This window comes from Lonchura striata, chromosome Z, assembly GCF_050655825.1.
Source record: "Lonchura striata isolate lonStrDom1 chromosome Z, ASM5065582v1, whole genome shotgun sequence".
Lineage (NCBI taxonomy): Eukaryota > Metazoa > Chordata > Aves > Passeriformes > Estrildidae > Lonchura > Lonchura striata.
The window spans coordinates 78,182,853-78,204,202 of record NC_140740.1 but is presented as its reverse complement, the minus strand read 5'-3'; the positions used below and the strand labels follow the sequence as shown (position 1 = coordinate 78,204,202).

Sequence of the window (21,350 nt, the reverse complement as noted above, 5' to 3'; positions counted from 1 at the left end):
AAGAGGACTTTCTTATTATGATGCTGATGCTGCTGCTGCTGCTGATTATTACTACCCAAACCACTGTTAAAGTCATAAAGCTAATAAGATATAACTTAAAATTGTTTACAGTCCCCTGTTTTATTTACCTGCATGGTGTAGTTCCCTCCACTTTGTTTCATTACAAGCAATAATACCACTAGTTTTATAAGAGATTTTGCAATTATGGTTGCTATACGAAGACTTACCCAAAAGTCTTACAAATAATTTTGTCTTCTTATTTCTTTTATGTTGCTATTATTAGCAGTAATAGCAATTGCAGTACTATCTGGTTATTCAGATAGAGTTGTGCCAAAATTCAGTTTAACAGAGAAAATTATCTGGGAGTGTTTTCAGGTAAATGTCCTGAAAATATATGGCATGAAGTGAAACTTTCACTGCTTAGCATTGAGCCAGGTGGAGAAAATTTGCAAAATGAACTGGTTTTGGAACAGAGCATATCTTCCTTTGTCTATCTTCCTGGGACAGAGTGCAACATTAAACCAGGAATGGAAATTTACCCACTGATAATTTTGCTATTCCTTCTATTCTTTATTAATCTTAGATTGAAGATTGGTTTCACTTGGGTTTCACATGAAATATTGATTTATTTTACTTTAGAGAGGAAATAATTATTGAGGTATTTAAGAGAAACTTCTGTATAACTCCTAGAGAATGTTGTATCCATTCTGTATCATCTCCACTCACAGAAGAAATTGATAGATTTTGTCCCTCTGAAGCTTGCATTTTAAGGGGTTTAATTTGTGGAATCCACCCTGGTTTTTAGCATTTGCTACATTATTGTAGAATATTTTCTCTTGGGAAACATGGAAAAGACATCATTTACTAAAGCATTTTTTTATCTCAACAAAGAACTCAATCTTCTCTGTGTACTGGACTGCAGCCAAAAGCTTCAGGTTGTTTTAGAGTGTGCTTGTGATGTAGCATAATGTAGGTCACCTCAAATTCTCTTCCACCCCAAACAGATTAAATGGATAGCCACACATAGGTGTTTCTAGTCTTCCCTAGTGGACTGATAAATACTAAATAACTCATCCAGTGCAAAAGACATGTGTGGTAGCACATTCTAGTACAAGAGATTGGAAGGGGTATTATCCCTTTGGAGCCAGGAGCTGTTCACTACCTAGCAAAGATATGTCAGCCAGCCAAGAAAAGATACAGCTGCATATTTAAGGAAGTGGAGCAAAGATTCTTTTATTATTAAGAGTGGTCATCTTGAGAAGGGAATAGAAAGAAGTATGGGAGAGAAATTAAATCTTTTTGAATCCATAGGAGACTTGGAAGATGAGTTTGCCTGTAAGAGTTAGGGAAGCACTCAAAATGGGGCATCACAGCATGTTCATTAGTGGAGGAGCTCTCCCCAGCTGGTGTATGACAAACATGACAAACATTCCTGAACAGGTAACTATGATTTGTAAGGATTGAACAGTAAAATAAGTGAGGAAAAAATTGACAAAGTGGAATCAAAAAATATGGGTTGTTGTCTGATGTTATGGGCTTTCACTCTCTATAAGAAGAAATTTTCCAAATGTTTTCCTTATCTTCTTTCTTAATTGAAAATGAATTTAATGGATTGAAAGCACTTGGGTAAGAACTAGACATTATCTGTCTATGCAGGTAGTTTGGAATATTAGCTCTCAGAATAATTATTCCAAAGCATGCAAAAGTAATAGTGTGTGAATTCACTGTAGCTGAAGGGGAAAGTGGGAAAATGTCACCAAAAATGAAAGAGAAGTATGTTCCAGCAAAACATAATAATTGAGAATGCACTGTAGCATGCAGTGACATGCAATAAGGTGTACATGCCTAAACTTCAAGATTTGTGAGGAGTGTGTAACATTTCTACTGTAAGTACTTTTACTTTTTTGTTGTTGTACCCTTATACAACATGATAGATAAATATGGAGATATTACCTCTGCTTAAAATGATTTCCTGTTTTCAAAATACTGCTAATTTTTATTAGAAAAACAGTACAGTACGTTTGCACAGGTATTCCTGTGAAATCCAAAACTCTGTATTTCTGAATGCAATATGCTTTTCTCATTGGTGTTCCCAATTTTTTTTTTTAGGCTTCCATTGTGTCTTTAATTAACCAGATTTAATCATACATGCCAATGAAGCTGACAGTCTATTACATTGTTTGTTATACATGATGATGCCAGATGTCAGTTGATCCCAAATATTGTAAAAAAAAGAAAGTGTTACTCCTTGAGGTCCATTCCTGCCCACACATTCTAAAAGAGTCTTAGTACCGGTATTCCTTATTAGCATTTGCAAGTTATAAAGTGGTTAAAAAACTTTTGAAAGAAAGTTAAAAGGAATTGTATTTGGACTTTGATGAAGTTGTAAGGAAAGTTTTCAGTGGCACAAACCACCTTCATAAAGGTCTGGATGTGATTTAAGAAGACAAACTTGTGTAACATCATGTGGGTTTGGTCTACTGTGGGACATCAGCTCAGGCTGTAGGATTCAGATCAATTCTTAAACTTGTTTAAGAGTTAATTACATATTATTTGAAAACCAATGATAAAAGCACTTCTAATACATATTTCAATAATTCAGTAATGTGAGTTATTGCTGGGTAAAACTTTGATTAAAGAATTACCTTCTGTGTTATTAATATAGGAAATCTTAAATTCCATAAAATCTGGCTCAATGCCAATCTCAAAGTGTGCAGGTGTTACAAAGGTGAAATCACTGTACTGAGCATTGTTTAGAAGGATGCCTGATAGACAGGTAGTCTTGTTTTGTCAATAGCATATGCTGGGATACATATTGCATGCTCTTTATAATAAAATTACTTGGATGAAGAAATAGACTGACTCCTCAGCAAGTTTGCTGATGACACCAAAGAGGGACAAGGACCTGTGCAGGCTGGGAACTGACCTGTTGGAAAGCATCTCTGTGGAGAAGGACCTGGGGGTCCTGTTGGACAACAAATTGTCCATGGGCCAGCAGTGTGCCCTTTGAGGCCAGGAAAGCCAGTGGGATCCTGGGCTGCATTAGGAAGAGGATTGCCAATAGGTCATGGCAGGTGATCTTGTTACTCGGCCCTGGTCAGGCACAACTGGGGAGCTGTGTCCAGTTCTGGCCTCTCCGGAACAAGGGAACAAGGGACACATGGAGCTTCTGAAGTAAGTCCAGCAGATGGCTATTAAACTGACTAGTGAACTGGAACATCTCTAATATGAGGTATCCTGGTTCTAGCCAGGATGGGACGAATTTTTGTTACGAGTGGACATGGCCAGGACACAGAGGTTATTCTGTACCACCTCACATCATCTTCTGGCAACCGGGAAAAGGCTCCCTTCCATGTCAGGCAGCCTGGAAAAGGGAGATTTTGAGTGTTGTCAGGGATTTCCACAGCGGGTGAGCAATTAATTGCATGTGAATCCTTTCTCTCTTTTCTTGTACACTTTATCATTAGTATTGTTGCTTTTACTGTTCTTTATTTTATTTTGTTTGTTTCCAGAGCAGATTGGAAACAAATTTGATCTAATCATGTTTAGATCCAGAGTCACTGGCCACAATTTGCTTGGTCTCTTCATGTGACTGTGGTACCTAATCTGTATATATTCCTATATAAGCACTATGTGGTCCTCAAGATATTTTTTTTTTCAGAGGAGGGAGAGGGATCACAATTGTTTTTGTTTTTTTTTTTTTGCTGCACTGTGTGATACCAGCTTGTGACATGAAAATATCAAGGGAAATGAAGGCAATTTGGAATGTTTATTCTGTGTTACTGTGCTATATCCTTAGCTTGGTTGTTACATTTAGGAACCCATTAATAACTGTACCCACTGGAAAGAACAGGGGAGCATGAATTCCTGAAGCCTTTCAACCTGGTTTTCTTCATTCAAGTCTGTTACAAGAGCTTTTGAGAATTTTAAATTTCCCTATTATGTCAAGGAAAGCATATTCTTGTTGTTAGTTCTGCAGGATTTCCTGAGTGTGGTTCCCACCTGTTTTTGTGCCAACAAAAGAGTGACAAAAAAGATTTTTAGGAGGGTCTGTCAGACATCTGTCCTCGAAGGTGGATGAGTGGCACAGAAGGTGGAAGAAAATGGGACAGCTTTTGAAGGACTGTTCTGCTCCGATGGTTCAGAAGTCTGCCTCTGAAAAACTACAGGATCCTGATTAAGTGGCAGAATATTCAGAAGATAAATTCTGTAACAGCTCCAGAGAGGTGCAAAGTTATGAAACGTGCTGGGCCACTGCTGCTACTTATCAGACACTGCTTGTTACCATCAGCACTCAGAGGGAGGAGAGGAAAGCACAGCAACAGACAGCTAGGACACCCAAACTGCAGCTGAACCAGAGGAACAATCCATGCCACCAGCAGTTGCCTCCATACAAAAGTAAAATTCAAGAACAAATCCATTAGCTTAGTGAGGGATGAAGAGGAAGCAAGGCCATCAGGACAGGAGGAAGTGCCAAAGAGGTAATCACCCAGTCTCTGTTCTTGGGTGAGCTCAGAGATATATAAATAAATTTCAGCTGCCAGTTGAATGAGCCCTGAGTGACCTGGCCACCCTGAAGCTGGGATACCATGGCCCATGATATGAAATTAGATGGTAGTGGAGCCAAGCAACTGGGATCCCTATTCTGGGATGTGGACACTGACAGGGGGATTGGGAAGAGGACAGAAACTCTCAGCCTTTGGAGGTGACTCCTTTCAAGAATGAGAGAAAGATATTCTCTCAAGGGTGATCTAATAATGCACCCAAGTGGCTGGAGCATAATAGAGAAAAATATGCAGTACTGGAGAGAATGAGCTGTGCTGGAAGTAATCTATAAGGATTCAAATAACAAGCTGTAGACCTGTGTAGATCCATGTGAGGACCAGTGTATACAATCCATGTGGCAGAAGTTTGTACGGGGTGTGCCACTATTGTAGACCATCCCATTAACATTGATATCAATGAAAGGAGAACAAACAATTCTTCAGGTGACTACCTGACTCTGGTAATGTGAAAATCATCTTTTTTCCTCCCTACCAAAATGTACCTTGTGTGTGGAAAGGCTGTCCAAGACTGCAGACTCAGAAGACTCAAACAAATGAGAAAGAACATGTCTTATGCCCTATCAGAATGGACCAGAGCATCTTCTGGGAGCAAGCATCCCATGCTTGTGAGAGAGAGGGTCCATGCCATGAGGTGACATGGGGTTTTACCCACATGACCATGGAGAATACATGAGGAATTGATATGGAAAGCCCATTTCTGCACTAACAGCATGGGTATGTAAGCTGAAAGGAAGAACAGGTAGCACAAGAAGTTCTTCAGGGATAAATGCCACTCCAGTTTCCAATGGGCAAGTCCTCCCTCAAACAGATAAAGGGCTGGTGTTACTTCTGGTCCTCTTGAAGGGACCTCAATTTATATTTCCAAGAAGTGAACTAGAGGAGCCCTGGCTCAGATCTGCTGGACTGTGTGGGTCCCGTGCCCTGGCACATCAGACATGCAAGGGTACAAGGCTTTAGCTGACACCAGAGCACAGTGTACCCTGATGCCATCAAGATATGTAGGGGTAGAATCCCTCTCTATTTCTGGGTTGACAAGGGAATCCCAACAGCTGACTGCACTGGAAGCTGGAGTGAGCCTGGCTGGGAATGAATGGCAAAACAGCCCACTGTGACTGGCCCAGCAGCCACATGAATCCTTGGCATAGATTACCTTAGGAGAGGGTATTTCAAGGACCCAAAAGGTCATTGTCAGGCTTTTGGGATAGCTGCTATTGAGACAGGAAATTAGACAGCTGAATACCTTGCCTGGTCTCTCAGAGGACCCTTCTGCTGTGGGGCTGCTGAGAGTTGAAGAACAACAGGTACTGATCACTACCACATCACTACACTGTCAGCAAAACTGCACCAGCTGGGACTCTCTGGTCCCCACCCATGAGATGATTCTGAGCTGGAGACCCAGGGAGTGTTCACCTTTAGCAGCCCCATATGGCCAGTGTGTAAGACCAATGAAGAATGGAAACTCACAGTGGAGTGTCATGACCTGAATGAAGTTTGCTTTCACACATTTTACACCTGGAACTGATTGCCCCAGAGCTGGAAACACAGCCTCGCTATTTGCCATGGATTGATCCAGACTGCACTGGAGAAGGGTGAGGCTCCATAAAAATTTCAGGACAGTATGTGGCAACACACCAGAGGAAGTTTTGAGAAAGGGAAGAAGACAATTAAAATCATCCTGAAGGCTGTTTTTGCCATAAAAGAGTGAGGTGAAGGGACCTCCCCAGTAAATTCAGTTTTTAGGAATAAACTGGTGTAATGGTTTAGGAATAGTACTACCCAATTTATTGTTCCCACTGAGACTCTCCAAACCACACTTCTGCTCACTTGCTTCTTTCTGCCTTCTGTCTCCCCCTTGCAGCAGGCTGGGAAGAGAATTGGAGGTGCAAAAAGTAAAGATCACAGTTGAGATAAGAACAATTTATGAGAAGTAGCAATGAGATAAGGAAATAAACAATAGTAGCAACAACCCTAACAACAGAGTGTACAAAAACATAGTTATTGCTCACCAAGGAAACCCCTGAATACAGACTGCCCCTTCTGCCATACTACCCCCACCACTCCCTCTGGCACAGAACCAGTGTCATCCAAACCACTCCTTCTAGCATGGAATCAGAGTTACCCCACCTCTTGATCCATACTTGCTTGATTGGAAGGAAGCCCTTCTCTCTTTCCCCTGCACCCAGTAATGACATGAGGTGGTACAGAATAACCTGACTGTCCTAGTTTCCTACTGGCTAGTGCAAAAATTAACCTTGTTCTGGAGGGAACCTGGACAAATGGCAAGAGGACATCGTCAGATCCCAGTGGATGTGGTAAAAATAGCAGCTATGTCCCCCACAATGGGCAAAAAAGAAATTCAGGCTTTCATGAGTGTTGTGGGGTTTTAGAGGATGCAGATTCCAGATTGCATTCATATTGTGAACCCTCTCTCTCATATGATTTAGAAGGATGATTTTAATTGAGGTCCTGAATAACAACAAGCTTTTGAATAAATTAAATGGGTGATTGTTCATATAGTATCCCTTGAGCCAGTCAGAAGAGGACAAGATACAAAAAATGCACTCTACACTGCAGTTGGAGAGAATTGTCCTTTCTGGAGACTGGCAAAAGTACCCAGGGAAACTCAAGGATGACTCAATGGGGTTCTGGAGTTGTGGATACAAACGAACTGAGGCCTGTTATACCCCACATGAAAAGGAAATAATGGCAGCTTATGACATGTTTTGAGCTGCTTCAGAAGAGATTGGCACTGAAGCACAGCTCCTCCTGACAGCCTGGTGCTGGTGCTGGGATGGATGTTCAAGGTCCCTTCCACACATCATGACACTGATGTGATGTGAAGTAAGTGGGTTGTGCTGTTCGCACAGTGAGCGAATAGGAAACCTAAGTATTCCAGGGATCTTAGAAGTCATCACTAACTGGCCTGAAGGCAAAAATTTGGGACCATGATCAGAGGAGGAGGAGGGGAAGATGATAGGTGCTGAGAAGACCACACGATATAATCAGCTACCTGAAAATGAAAAGCAGTACATGCTCTGAACTGATGGTTCTCGCCATCTGTAGGGGTGCATCAAAAATGGATTCCCTACATCTTGAGTCACAAAAGCTATTGAGAGACAAGGTGGAACAAGTCAGACCTGAAAGCCTGGCTTTAGATATTGCTGAAAGAGGAATAGCTGGCACTCTATCTCTGCACTGACTTGTGGATGGTGTCATATGCTCTTTGGAGGTGGCTGGAAGGATGGAAAAAGACCAATTGAGAGTGCAGAGACAAACTCACCTGAGCTGCTGAACTGTGGCAAGAAGTCACTGGCGGGGTAGAGAAGCTGGCTGTAAAAATTCATTATGAGTGGCACACGTGCCCAAGAGCTGGGCTGCTGAAGAACGTCACAACAATGGGTGGGTGGATTGAGCTGCCAAGATTAAAGTTACTCAGGAGGAGCTGGACTGGCAAAATAAGGGTGAATTATTTCTAATTTGGTGGGCCCATGATGTTTCATCAGGGAAGAGATGCAGCACCCAGATGGGCTTGTGGTCAAGGGGTGAACTTACTCATAGACATGATTCCCCAGGTTATCCATTACTGTGAAACGTGCTGGGATTAAGCAGGCCAAGTAAAGCCTCTGTGGTATGCTGGACAGTGGTCACAGAATATTCAGAGTTGGAAGGGACCTGCAAGTATTGCTGAGTCCAATTCTTAAATGAATGGTCCATATAATGATGAAATCTGCCAACCTTGACATTGTTAGCACCGTGCTCTAACCAACTGACTCAGCTCAGGTCAGAATACAAATTAGGGAAGGCCTGGTAGGTTGATTACATCACACTCCTGCAGATCTACCAAGGCAAGAGCTACATGCTCACAATGGTGGAGACAACCACGGGGTGGCTGGAGGCATACCCTGTGTTTCATGGATCAGCATCTTGGGCCTTGAGAAGCACGTTTAACAAATATGAAGTAATCAATGAAAATTTGCTTTCAGTCCAGGCTGATTGACTCCTGCTACCAGTTTTTCTGCTTGTACCCTTCCTTCAAGAAAAAGTTGTAAATGCTGATTGTCCAAAGTATGCCTATAAAGTGGTACAGGGTGTGGAAAATAAAGCTTGCTGGATAAGACTGAAATAATTTGTTTCATTAAAGAATTATTGAAGTAATTTTATTACCATTGGTATAAACTTTCACTTGAAATAATACAAGTGATAGTGAAGAAAGGAGATTATTTCCTTCTTATGGAGACAAGACAGCAAGATCCAAAGGTTTACAGCTGAAAGTAAACTTTAAATCTTGTCTTGAAAAATCTTAGATCTGGAAAAAAGCAGATCTTTCCCTAGCAGTAAAGATATTTAAATTTATAAATGGAATTTATAACTGTAAAATACTGTTATGTATTGTGTGTGTAGATACAATTTTTAAAATCTGTAAGAGGAGTCAGTTTGGTGTGTTGACCCTTTTAATCCTGAAATGAGTAAGTGCATACACCTTTTTCCTCTTTTCTTATAGTGCAATAGTAAGGATTTTATCTGTACTGTTCTCAGCATTCTTGGGCCTCTTGAGTTTCATTGTTTGTCAGATACTTTCAAGCAGAGCAGAACTAGCCAGTGCCTTTGGAAGCAAGTGATTGTAAGGAGCCAGTTGCCAGAGTCATGGATTAAATGAGGGGGGGTTTGGAATTTTTTTAGGCAAAATTTCATTGATGTTTTCCTGTGATTTTTTGGTTTGGTTTTTTTTATTTTTTGTTTGTTTGTTTGTTTGTTTTTGTGTTTTTTTTTTGGTAGAGGGGAACTGTTCTTTTTATTTTTAAGAATAGGAAATTTGTTGCTTGGGTAAGGTGTAATCTGAGTGAAACCATCTACCTTTGAGAAAAGTTTGATGTAATTAAATTACAGTCAAAGCTTTCATTGAACCAAACAAACAGTTCTTTCCCCCTTTTGTGTGAATTCTCAATGCGTCTGCTGGTTTAGGAAAAAGCAAGAATATTTCTGTATACTTCTGGTAACAAGGTGTGTAAAATATCCTCTCTTGTGGTAAATAGGCTTTTATTGATCTCAAGAAACATGTATATGTTATCTGATTATGTTATTCTGGATGAAAATAATTTATTTCTAATAAAATATTCCAAATTTAATAAACGTTATGACATAGCATTAAGTATCAGTGAGAAAGTTAAAGACATATCTCATGAGAATGAACATTTCATGGTGCTACAAAATTAATTTTAATATACTGCATATTGACATGGAAAAAAATGTATGCTGATGGTAAAGTTTATGGCAAAGTGCTTTTGATCAATATGAAATATTTTAATTATATATTGTAAGTATTTTTTCAGCTCCCTTTTCTGTATATCTCTTATATGTACCTGTTTTCATTCTCTCTAAAGACCTCATCTTTTCTGCCATGCATGCTTGAGAAACTTCCAACTGACATTATAAACTGCATTCTTTTTTCATAGCTTTTCCCAGAAAAAACTCCTTTAGATTTATTGAATTAAATTATTTACCCATAAGACCATACTTACTAACATTTAATTTATTACTGTGTTTTGATGCTAAAAGCTTTTTTCAACCTGTAGTCCAAGTTGCTAAGATCCCCACCAAAACTCAATGAAAATGCATGATATTTCTGAAATAGAAATATTAATTTAATATTATTTTGAGTTTAAACAACCCTATAAGAACCCACAAAACTCTGATTCTGTGATGTTTTGTAAAGTGTTTATCCTAATTTTGGCATTCTGACTCTTTTTTCAGAAGAAGTAGGCCTTTAAATCAAAAGAGACAAAACATGGCCATCTAGAAAAGCCCTTCTACTTGATTTACTGTAGGATACATCCTGAAGAAGTTGATGTAAAAATGTTACTGAAGCATATTTGCTTAATTAATCAATTTTGTCTTATTTCTGCAAAGTGAATAAGAAGATCCTAACTGGAAGTCATCCATTTCTCCCATCACCTCTCAGGTCTAATTTGTCCTAGTCTAATGTTTTATTGAATCATATGCTTTTGCACTACTAAATTCACAAATAAAAAATGTAATTGGAGTCTATGAAAAAATACACCCTTTATATAATCATCTTGGAAATTATTATAAAAACTTTTCTGGTTTCAAACGGTAATAGGAATTAAGAGTTAAGTTTTAGTAATAGTACTTGCCTTGCTGTCATGGTTTGACGCTGGCACAATGCCAGTGCCCCCATGAAAATGTGATCCCTACCTTGAATGCTGTGAAGTGGAATCTAGAATAGAGCAAAGCAGGCCCAAGCTTAATAACAGGAAAAAAACTTTATTAAACTACTACTACTAAAGAAAAGAGAAAACTAAAAAAGGGGGAAAAAAACCACACAAAGATCAAATGAAAACCTTGCAAAACATTCCTCCCCCCACCACCCAACTCCAACAAACCACAGTGAGACACAATCTGGACCCCAGTCAGGTTTCCACCCTCCAAACAAGCGATACTCAGCCCATCGAGGGAACAGAGTCTCTCCTGTGCCACAGACCCCCCAAGAAACACAGCTCCACATCCTGTGTTTCCATGTCACACATGGCACCGCCCGGAGAAAAAGTTTGCCATGGTGACCCTTTTTCTTTTCCATGCACAGTGCTCTCACCACAATGCATGGATGGACAGACTGCTTTTAGGATTTTTCCTTTCAAGGATGCCCTGCCAAGAGGGGAGAAAACAACAGTTCAGTTTTAGAGAGCGAGTTCCCCTGGGAATTCTGCTTTCAACCCCTCTGTGTTCTCAGAGGTGTGTCTACTTTCAATTGGTCAATATCTAAATTGACCTCTTCCTTCCGGAAAAATTATCTTTCCGTGTCAAACCACGACACTTGCATTGAATAATTGTCTGAAGGTTTCTGGAAAAGACCAAGAATATCAGGAGTGAGTTAATTTGGTTATTATTAATGTTTCTTTAGTGTCCGTTAGTAGTAGTAGAGTTTCTGACTTGTGGCTGGTTTCTGAGTACTGATAACAAGGAAGTCCTTTATTTAATTGCTTATGGATTTTCAGAACTCTTTGTGATTTTCATGCTCCCTTTCCCTAATATATGGAACAAAAATATCATGTAATCAGATAAAAACAAAGAAGTAAAAATAAAAAAATTGATACCTAAGGAAAACATAATTTCCAGCTACATAACAACCATGCCAGAAATTGAAGATATATTGCAAGGTGTGAATCTTTGCAAATGTCTGTAGGGAAGCATTTTTTTGTATCCCTTACCTTCCTGTATAATTAAATTCTGATCTATATGACTGCAGTGTTTATCTTATTCCTTCTGGTTTGCCTTTTTAAGTTCACTCTGTTCAGTCACAAAACATCTTTCATGTGCCTGGTGAGCACCACAGTTGTCTGTGAACACAGAGAAAATTTGGCTTTTTGTACTCGCTAGCTATTCTTGATTTCTTGTTGGCATGAAATAGCTGCTATTGTGAAAAGGGATGGCTCTTAAAATGGAAGGAAAGGCATTTCATGTATTTTATTAAGGTAAAAACCACATGCCTGATGAATATAAAAGGAACAGTTGACTGCTATGTGTCAGAATTCTGTGCTGAATTTGTGTTAGTTGCTATCTAGAAAAGAGTAACAGAAAACTGGAAGAATTTGTTTCAAGTTCAAGAAAATCATCAGCCCTGCCATGCGGTTTATCTCCTTGATAAAGTTTTTACTTTGCAGAGAAAGTATTTTGAAATCCAAAAACCTTCTTTTTTTATCTTGGGCGGTCAGCTCCCTACCTTCTCTCTCCACTGTCTCCAAGAAATAAGTGAAATCTATTGATGAAAACTTGTGTTTAAATAAAAAAATAAATTAAGAACACCAGCCTGAGCTACTCACAAGTAAAATTTCAGATGCAAAGGTTAACATTTTTCAAATAAATAAACAGGATAAAAGCTTAGTGAGGTGAGGCATTAGGAACATATTTGGCTACTACATGCAGTTGAAATGTAATTATACGGAAATGCCTAATATGTTCCATAAACTGAACTGAAGAATGGAAAGACCTGGTGGCTTTCAAAATGCATGAATGAAACTGTGCAACTTTCCTAGTGAAGTTGTTTTGAAGCTTCTAGATACAAATATCCAGCAGTAGACCTGAGATAAAGAAGTTCTTAGGCTCTCTAAACAAAGATAATTTATCCCTGAACAGGAAGCAGGCTGGGTTCTGCTAAGTGACATTGCATATTGTGTAGCTAGAAGGCCTGAAACTGTGAAGGTTTAATGGTCTGTAAAGCTGTCAACTTCTTCTCCTTTGTCCTATTGATGAAGATTTCACTAAGACTGGGACCAGCATAATGGTCGATACCTCTCAAGAAAACAAGGAGAGAGGAAATGTCTTTTTATCTATGTCGCAGGAAACTCATTAAATTCGGTGAACCTTTTAGAACTAATTGCAAGCCTGCACACTGACAAAAGACAAAATTACCACAATTACCATACTTAATATTTTGTTTAGGTAAAATTACATAGGTGCTCACTTCTGGGGAAAATAAACTCTCTTTTCTTGAAAAAAGAAATATTTGGTCTTCACAGTATTGGGAAAAGAAACACTGAAGTGTACATGACAGAACCAAAGATTTATTAAATACCTGTTGGAGGGCAGGCTTTGTGGCACCTTCTTTTAGGTTTTAGGAAGCACTAATCTTGCTGCTACAGTATGACATGTGCTTTATTGTTATGAGCCTCATTCTTTTTCATGAGGTTTTTCATCATAGACATTAATTTATTAAAATTTGATAGCACAGTTGATCCTTCTTAGGGCTTACCTGCATGAGAAAGATGAACATTATTACACTTCTGAGAGACTCCCAGAGCTATTGCCTCTTCTATTCTATATTGTGGTTGCATTTCTAGGTTTTTTTTAGCTGTTCTTCTTATCTGATTATTAGGTATTTAGTTTTCCCTACTTGAGAAAAAATTGCAAAACTTTCTTTGATTTTTTTTAAACTCTTGTTTTGTTTTCATGTGATTTACTGGAAGATTTTTTTTTTTGTTCAATGTTAAATTATTGCTTTGCTCTTTAGATACTCAATATTTTCTTTGAGTCCTTCATGCAACCAAAGAACTTGATAGGTTTCTAGGGAAGTCAAACATCATAATCTTTTTTTTTCCTCCTATGCTACTTCTGTCCTGCCTTATTAGGAGTTTAATACTTAATTAAGGAGTTGGTAATTCTTGTTGATTAAGGAAGTTTGGAGTAAATTGAATTTTAAGGAAAAAAAAAGGTGCATACAACAATATAATAGCTGAAAATAATTCCATTTAAAAGTAAAATAAATGAAATTGCAATATGTTAATTTGTGTATGCACTTGGGTTGGGAGGTTTTAGTCTGAGTTAAGCTATGTCATGAGTAAAGTCAATGCAATGATGTAATGAGTGTGCTTTTCAGATAATTATGAACAGAATATTTTTCACAACAACTTGTGGTAGCTAGGCACTGGATGTTCATATTTGCTTATTTAGAGTAAATTTGCACTCAAATTGAAAAGCATTAAAATCTGTTAGTCATTATTGTGGACCAAGCTGATAATTCAGACAAAGAAACTGTTCCATTTAAAGTAAAATCAGCTCCATATATTTTTGAAGTTTTCATAGAAAAGAGAAGGTTTATGCCTGAAAATTAAATCATGTTTTTTTCACTACATGAAAATTAAAATATACACCTATGCATTCCGAATAAACAAATCTCAGGTTGTCCCAGTATTCTGCTATTTTTATTACTATTTTTATTTCAGCAAGCAGCTACTTTGATGGAAGAAACAAAATTTATTTGTTCAACCACAGTGTTATAAACATAGTCATCATAACTGTTACTATAGTTATTGTAACTGTTATTATTATAAAATGATATCCTATTTGAGCTCCTTGTTGTAGTTCATATGGCATTATCTATGTAATTTATAGTATGTGTGTATTAAAAGCTTCTTGCCTTACTCTGAGTATGCATAATGGGATATTGTTTGGATCTGGAAGAGAAATGATAGGTATACTTTATTCATGCATCACTTAAGAGTTTGATTCCTTTAAAATGTCTCAGTTGCTTTATAAATTAAACTCACACTGGAACTATGGTACATGGAAGGCATGCCTTATATAACTTGAATAACTTTTCTTGGATAACAGATAATATGTAAGTTGTTTATATATTATTTCTTTCACAAAACCTTTTTTGTTATCAGATTTCTGTATATTTTAAAGAAACCTAGGCTTTTGGTATTCTTCTGTATTATTTAAAAATAGATATTTATTACAAAAAATGTAATAAGTACTGTAGGATGGACAACTTTTAACTAAAATGCCTTCTTTTAAATTTCATGTTAGAGCGGTCTACTTAAATATTCCTTTAGCCAAGAGAAGCTGTGTGAAATATCACTACAAAGCTCTTCAGCTGCCTTCAGCACCAAGATGTGTTTGGTTGAACAGTGGAAGGCTGTCCAAGAGAAAAGAAAAGTCACTGTTAGCATGTAAGAAAGCACTGAATTCAAACAGTGTTTCCATTATGTCGAATGTCTTCCAATGTAAATGAAAGCATACAGAATTGTCACCCTGTAGAGACTATTCTTTTTTTTTTTTTTTAATTTACATTGAGAAGCAAGTTCATACTCACCATGTGGTTCTTGACAATTTCTACAAAGTGTTTTGATTTCACTCTGGAATTTATACTGATTTTTGAGTTAAACTGCACAATGGAAGTTGCCATAAGAATATGTTTTAAGCTACATGTGCTAAGCAATATAGCAGAAGTTCGTATGAAGTCATTTTCCTGAAATAATGCATAGTGGCTGTTGTAAAAGAAATGTATAATTATTCAGTGTATATCTATTTGTGAAACATTGCTCATTTCTCATATTGTGCAAAAGGAAAAAAGCCATATCATGGACTGGTGGATTTTGGATAATACCTCTTTTTAATATTCAAAATTTTATGTGTCTTTCTGTTATAAATCAACTTTGACATAAACTATTATATGATAAATGCTAAGTGCTCATAGAATTCTTCTGGGAATATCTCAAAGCAATATGTGTGTCTCACAAATACACATGTATTAGGCCATCTGGGTAGAATAATTCAGTACCATTGATTCCTTTCCAACATGTACATTAAAAAGAAAAAAGGTGAAAAATGTATTTGGCAGAAGCTAACATTACAAAGGCAGATGTATCATCCATCCAGTGGAAATGTAGCTCTTTTTTTTGGTTTATTTTGAATTGAAATTTGTGAAGAGTTATACCCAGGGGTGATTTAAAAGTAGTGTGCCTGCTGTTGTTTATCTACTAGTTCTTCTATGTATTAATGGCAAGCTCTCATTCCTGATGATTCATTTCATAACACATGCCACCTCTCACCAGAAGATCAATATTTAAAATATGAGGCATTTGAGAGAGATGAGACATTCTGTTGCAAGTAGCTCTGCAATTTTGAGCACAGGGAAGATATGGACCTGTGGAGCAGGTCCAGATGAGGGCTGAAAAAATGTTCAGAGGGATGGAGCAGAAGCTCTCCTATAAAGAAAGGCTGAGAGAGTTGGGATTGTTCAGTCTGTGGAAGAGAAGCTGCTGTGGAGACCTTATTGTGGCCCTTTCAGTACTTAATAAGAAAGTCGGTAGCAATAGAACAAGGGAAAATGGTTTTGAAACAAAAGAGGGTAGATTTAGATGAGTTACAGGGAAGAAATTTTTCATGATGGGCATGGTAAAACATTAGAGCTGTTTGTCCAGAGAGGCTGTAGATGCTGCACACCCATAAACGTTGTAGATTAGGTTGGATGGGGCTCTGGGAAATCTGGTCTAGTGCAGGTATCCGAGCTTATGGCAGGGGGTTGGACTAGATGGCCTTTAAAGGTCTTTTCCAACTCAAGCTGTTCTGTGATTCTGTGGGTCTGTGACTGTATATAATGCATATAGATTTGAGTAAAAATGCCTTTTATTTTCTCCTCTTAATAGTCATCTTGGTATCTGGACTTACAGTGTAGGCTTTGGCAGTAGAAAAAGGATCAATGACACTTGAAATGTTCCCTTGAATCAGCAGTGTAAGTAGCTCTCTGTGTGAAGCACAGCATCATCCTTTTCTTCTCTTTCTAATGCAATTTATGACTAATAAGTTCTTTCTATTTTCTGTGCTGTGAAGAAATCTTTCACTAATGAAATACTTTTCTTAGACTTACCAGTGCATTGCATTTACTCCTAAGACCTTCATTTCTTTTATTTTTTGTGCTTACCAGTTGGACAATTTGTCCCAAATAGAACAGTTTCTTTCACTGTAAATCTATTCTATGGATAATGAAGTGAAAAAATTGTAGTTAGACACTAAAGAGTAGATATAAATTTTTGCCTTTTCATTGTGTAAACTTGGAATGGGAAATAAAGTTCTGAAAGTAAGGAAAATTTTATTTTTTTATGAGAGAAGTACTCTGAACTTAGTAGAATGTGGCATATGTGACTTTATCAGGAGCAATTAATAAAACGTATTGTTTGTTGTGGGATTCAAGAGAGAACTTCTAACTCTAACAGTCAAGGACACTACTTGGCCTTTTCTTTAAAAAGAGTTTTCCTCAAAGAACTAAATTCAACAATATCAAAATCAAAATTTTTGGATGTGATCAAAAATCCCCTTGGGACATTCATATTAAAGTCTGTGATTAATTAGAATTCTCTATAATTACTTATCAGAAACACTTAATTATTAATTAAGGTAAGGAAAAGATTTTGTGTTCATTAATATTTATGGACTTTGACTGTGAATCGTGGTAGACAAATAGAAAGTTGGAAGAAGAAGAATTCACCTATGACTTGTCAGTTATTAGTTGCATCTAAGGAATGTGATTGTCTTGAAAATAAACACTTCATAAGAGGACTAAAATTTGACATAATTTCCTCTTTCTCTAAAGAACTGATGCCAGCCCCAGTATAGTTAGAGAAGGTCTTGCTGCACTTGAGATTTTTTAAAGCTAATTTTCTTTCAGCTAAACTAGATCAGATATTGATTCTCAATTGATACATTTCAAATTTAAGTGGAGAATGAACACATATCCTGTATTGTAATTCAGCTAGAGAGGCTTTTAAAGCTAGAGTATTGATTAACGTTTGCTTGTTACTGCACAATTGATTGTGAGCTGCAGTTAAGTCTTTTTCTGAAACACTCGGGTTTTATTTGTTATGATGTTAGGACTTGCATACTAATAATTGTGAGATAATGATTATTTTGCTGTGTCTGTATCAAATGCATACACCATTTGCAAAGCAAAAACTTCCATTTTGTCATGCTTACTGTGCTTAAAAGGGATGAGATTACTTTTTTATTTAATTTAATTCAGTTTGCTTGGCTTTATAATTTTTTTTAGAAACAGCTGTATTAAATGTGATTGCACATTAAAAGTGATTACAAATATATGGTGAGATTGTAGGTTGGTGCTACAACAGAGAATTGAATTTATCACTTGCTATTCCTGTAAATCATAGTGAGTGGACTGAATTATTTCTCTCTCTAATCTCAGAAGTTAAGTTAGAAGTGGGTAAAACTAGCTGGTTAAAGAACATGATAAATTATTATCTGGTAGTCTCATGAAATATTGGGTAAAAAAACCCAAAACCTCTGCCTTGGTGCTGATACCTCTATACATAATACAGCAAGAGGAAATACTTAGAGATATGCTGCCCTCAGATGCAGAGTTGATTCTGTTACAGTTCCAGTAAGCAGTTCTTTCTGATTAACCTGAATGTGATATTTTTCATTTGCAGATAATTGTGATGATCAGCTGGTGTCTGCTTTGCCTCAGTCATCATTCAGTAGCTCATCAGAGCTGTCTAGCAGCCACAGCCCTGGATTTGCAAGGCTTAATCGAAGAGAGGGTGAGTGAATTTTTATTGGTCAATTGTTAATTCTGGGTTGAAATGAGAACAGTTTAGATATTCAAGAGCATATGTACCGTTTCAAATAATTCTTGTCTGGTATTTATTTACCAGCCATGAACGACAGAATAGGCTCAGCTCAAGGAAGTTATGAATCTTAACTTCCCACCCTTTGGTAAGCTGTGTGACAACATGAGCCCACAGTGGCTGGAGCTGCCCTGTGGGTTTATTGGAGCAGCAGCATCTATGGATACTGACTTCTATTTAATTATTACCTATGAGGAATATGATGAATAAACTGTTTCAAAGATGCTGTTTTAGGAAACTTCACTGAAATATTGTGTCATAGGTCAAAATCTAGTTCTTAATAATTCAGCCACAGTATTAGTGGTGGTTACTTGGAGAATTCAAATACATACAATTTCCCTCATGTAGTCCATTGTTATATTTTGCATTAATTTATTTAATTGAAAGGTATATAAAATAAATCTTAAGAATATTTTGTCCTGCCAAAGTAATTTCTGTCATTGAACCTTCATGATTTACTGGAATATTTGCAATGTCTGATAGAAACACTGTAGTGAAGAAGGAATACCCCAATCTATTTTATTAACCTGGAGTAAAGGATAAGCATGAGCTTCTGTTTGGAATGAAGTTGTAATATCAGTGGAAATTATATATCCTGGAAGGAATTCCCTTAGTCTGAAGTAATATATGATCTTAGAATTTCAAATAATACATGTATTATCACCAAAGCTAGTGTCTTTCTATTGGTCATCCCTAAAAAATATATGTTTGAAAGCTTTTTCCATTTGGCTCTCTTCATGTGCTATGAAGTTATTTGTCCCATGTTAAAATGCCTTTTTTTAGATTTAAAGTTTCCTTCACTGTGCCCTGTACTGTATGCACACATTATAAATGTATATAACCTTACATCTGGTATAATTCAAACTCATGTAGATACAAAACAGCAGGTAGCTTTATTAGAAGATTATGATTGTCTGCCTTCTCATTCTGTGTACCTCAGGTTCGCAGTACTGAACAGAGTACAGGTTTGAATGCCTTGATTATTTGTCATTTTTTAACAATGTGACCAGATTGTTTGGCTAGATACCTTCTGGTTCATTCAGACATAATTTTATGGAATGGTGTAGATGAGGTGAGATGAAAATTTCTTCAGTCTTCAGTAAATTAATTTTAAATATATTAGTTTTAACTTATATTTTATGCTTTATTTTTCAGTGAAAGTAGAGACTCAGTACTTGCTATGGAGCCAGGAATATATTTTCTACGTTGAATTTGGGTTTAACATTTTTTTGTGAATTTCCTGTGCAAAACCTGATTATATTTCTGGGTGTATATGCATTAAAGTTTTATTTGGATGGAACAAAGCTAGTCATTATACATGCATGGTTATAAATAAAAACATTTAGGCACACAAGAAATTATTGCTAAACAATAAAGACTGGGAAAAAAAATTGTTACTAGGAAAATATGGAGTGTACTGTCAGCGATTTTATGGAAGCAATGAACACATCATAAGAGTTTTAAAAAAAATGTGTGTTACCTGAATTTGAGTTTGTATTTAATATAAATAACTCTCTACTTTGAATAAAAACATATCTTTTTTTCAGCCAAAGTTAGTGTCTTGGAGTGATTGTGACTTCCTAACATTCATTTAGGACAAGCAGATTGTGGCTCCAATACAATAATATGCTTAGTTCTTAAAATGCCAAAGTTAGGGAAAATTGAATGTATTTTAGACAGAAAAAAGTTGAGTGCTTTTACACAGGTTACATGGGAGTCAAAATGTTGTCATTCATCAATAAAGAAATAAACTAAATATGCATATACACCCACACTTTTTCAGTTGGCAATGGAAAGTTAAAAAATAGCACAAAATTTATCAGAAATGTGGGAAGTTGAACTTAAATGGTTCTTTAACCATGTAGGTAGGTGTTTACTAAATGTAGAAAATCAACAGGAAAAGTTCAAGTGTGTGAGGAAAGAAAACTTAAGCCTAAAAATAAAGTAGAATATGTACTTTATGTGAAGATCTAATAAAAATGATAACAGCAGAGAATGATTAGTAAAACAGCTAACTGAGAATATGTTTCAGCTTTCTTTCTGTGTAGAAAAAGATAATGTGGTTGAACTCCTTGATGACAAAAAAATTTCCAGTCCATTAGCAGTTAGGGAAAGTGATAACATCTAGGAATAACTCATTAAATGTTCTTCAGAGTTTTAATTATTACTAGTTCGTTGATTCCCTGAAGTTTTCAGATACTCAATACTCAAGCACAGCTAATGAATATTTCTGCTAACTTTTAAAGTACTTACTCTGACATCAGATTTGCTTGCAATAATGGAAAATTAGATAGAAAAATTAAATAGAAAGAATTAAATAAAAAAACCCCAATCACTAAAAGCAGTTCAAAATTTTTAATGGAAAAATAACTTTTTAAACTCCTAATTTCATTATTTGAAGTTAGCAGACATAAAATGCAGGGATTTAATATAAGTAGAGTTTGACTTTTGGCCTAATTTTGTATTAATTTTTCATTTTAAATAATAGCACCATATCAGTGCGGTTCAAATTAAATGCATTAAGATCTAGCTGGTGGACTTCATAATGTGTTTATCATTTGTTTTCAGAGAAGTTCAAAGGAAACTCTAAGTTTCCAGGCCAGCTTCGTTCAATACTTTTGTCGATTATATGGAAGTAAGCACAAATCATTTATGATGAAATGCATAATGAAATGAGGATTGGTGAAATAGTGAATAAAAGCAATTATGAAGAAATAAGTAATCAATATACCTAAATATACAATATAAATATACCTTAATATATAATATATAATATATAATATAAATAAGCACTTTAACAGGGTGAATTATTAAGGTTTTAGAGGAAAGAGCAGAAGTCATACTTACT

General features: G+C 36.6%; 1 protein-coding gene across 1 annotated transcript in view; it reads left to right on the top strand.

Annotated features, from left to right (window-relative positions):
• CNTNAP4 (contactin associated protein family member 4) overlaps positions 1-21,350 on the top strand; it is a 203,388-nt gene that overhangs the window by 27,622 nt on the left and 154,416 nt on the right. Inside the window, exon 2 of the mRNA XM_031507421.3 lies at positions 18,305-18,415. Within this exon, the coding sequence (XP_031363281.2) occupies positions 18,305-18,415 (111 nt within the window). The remainder of the gene's footprint in view (positions 1-18,304; positions 18,416-21,350) is intronic.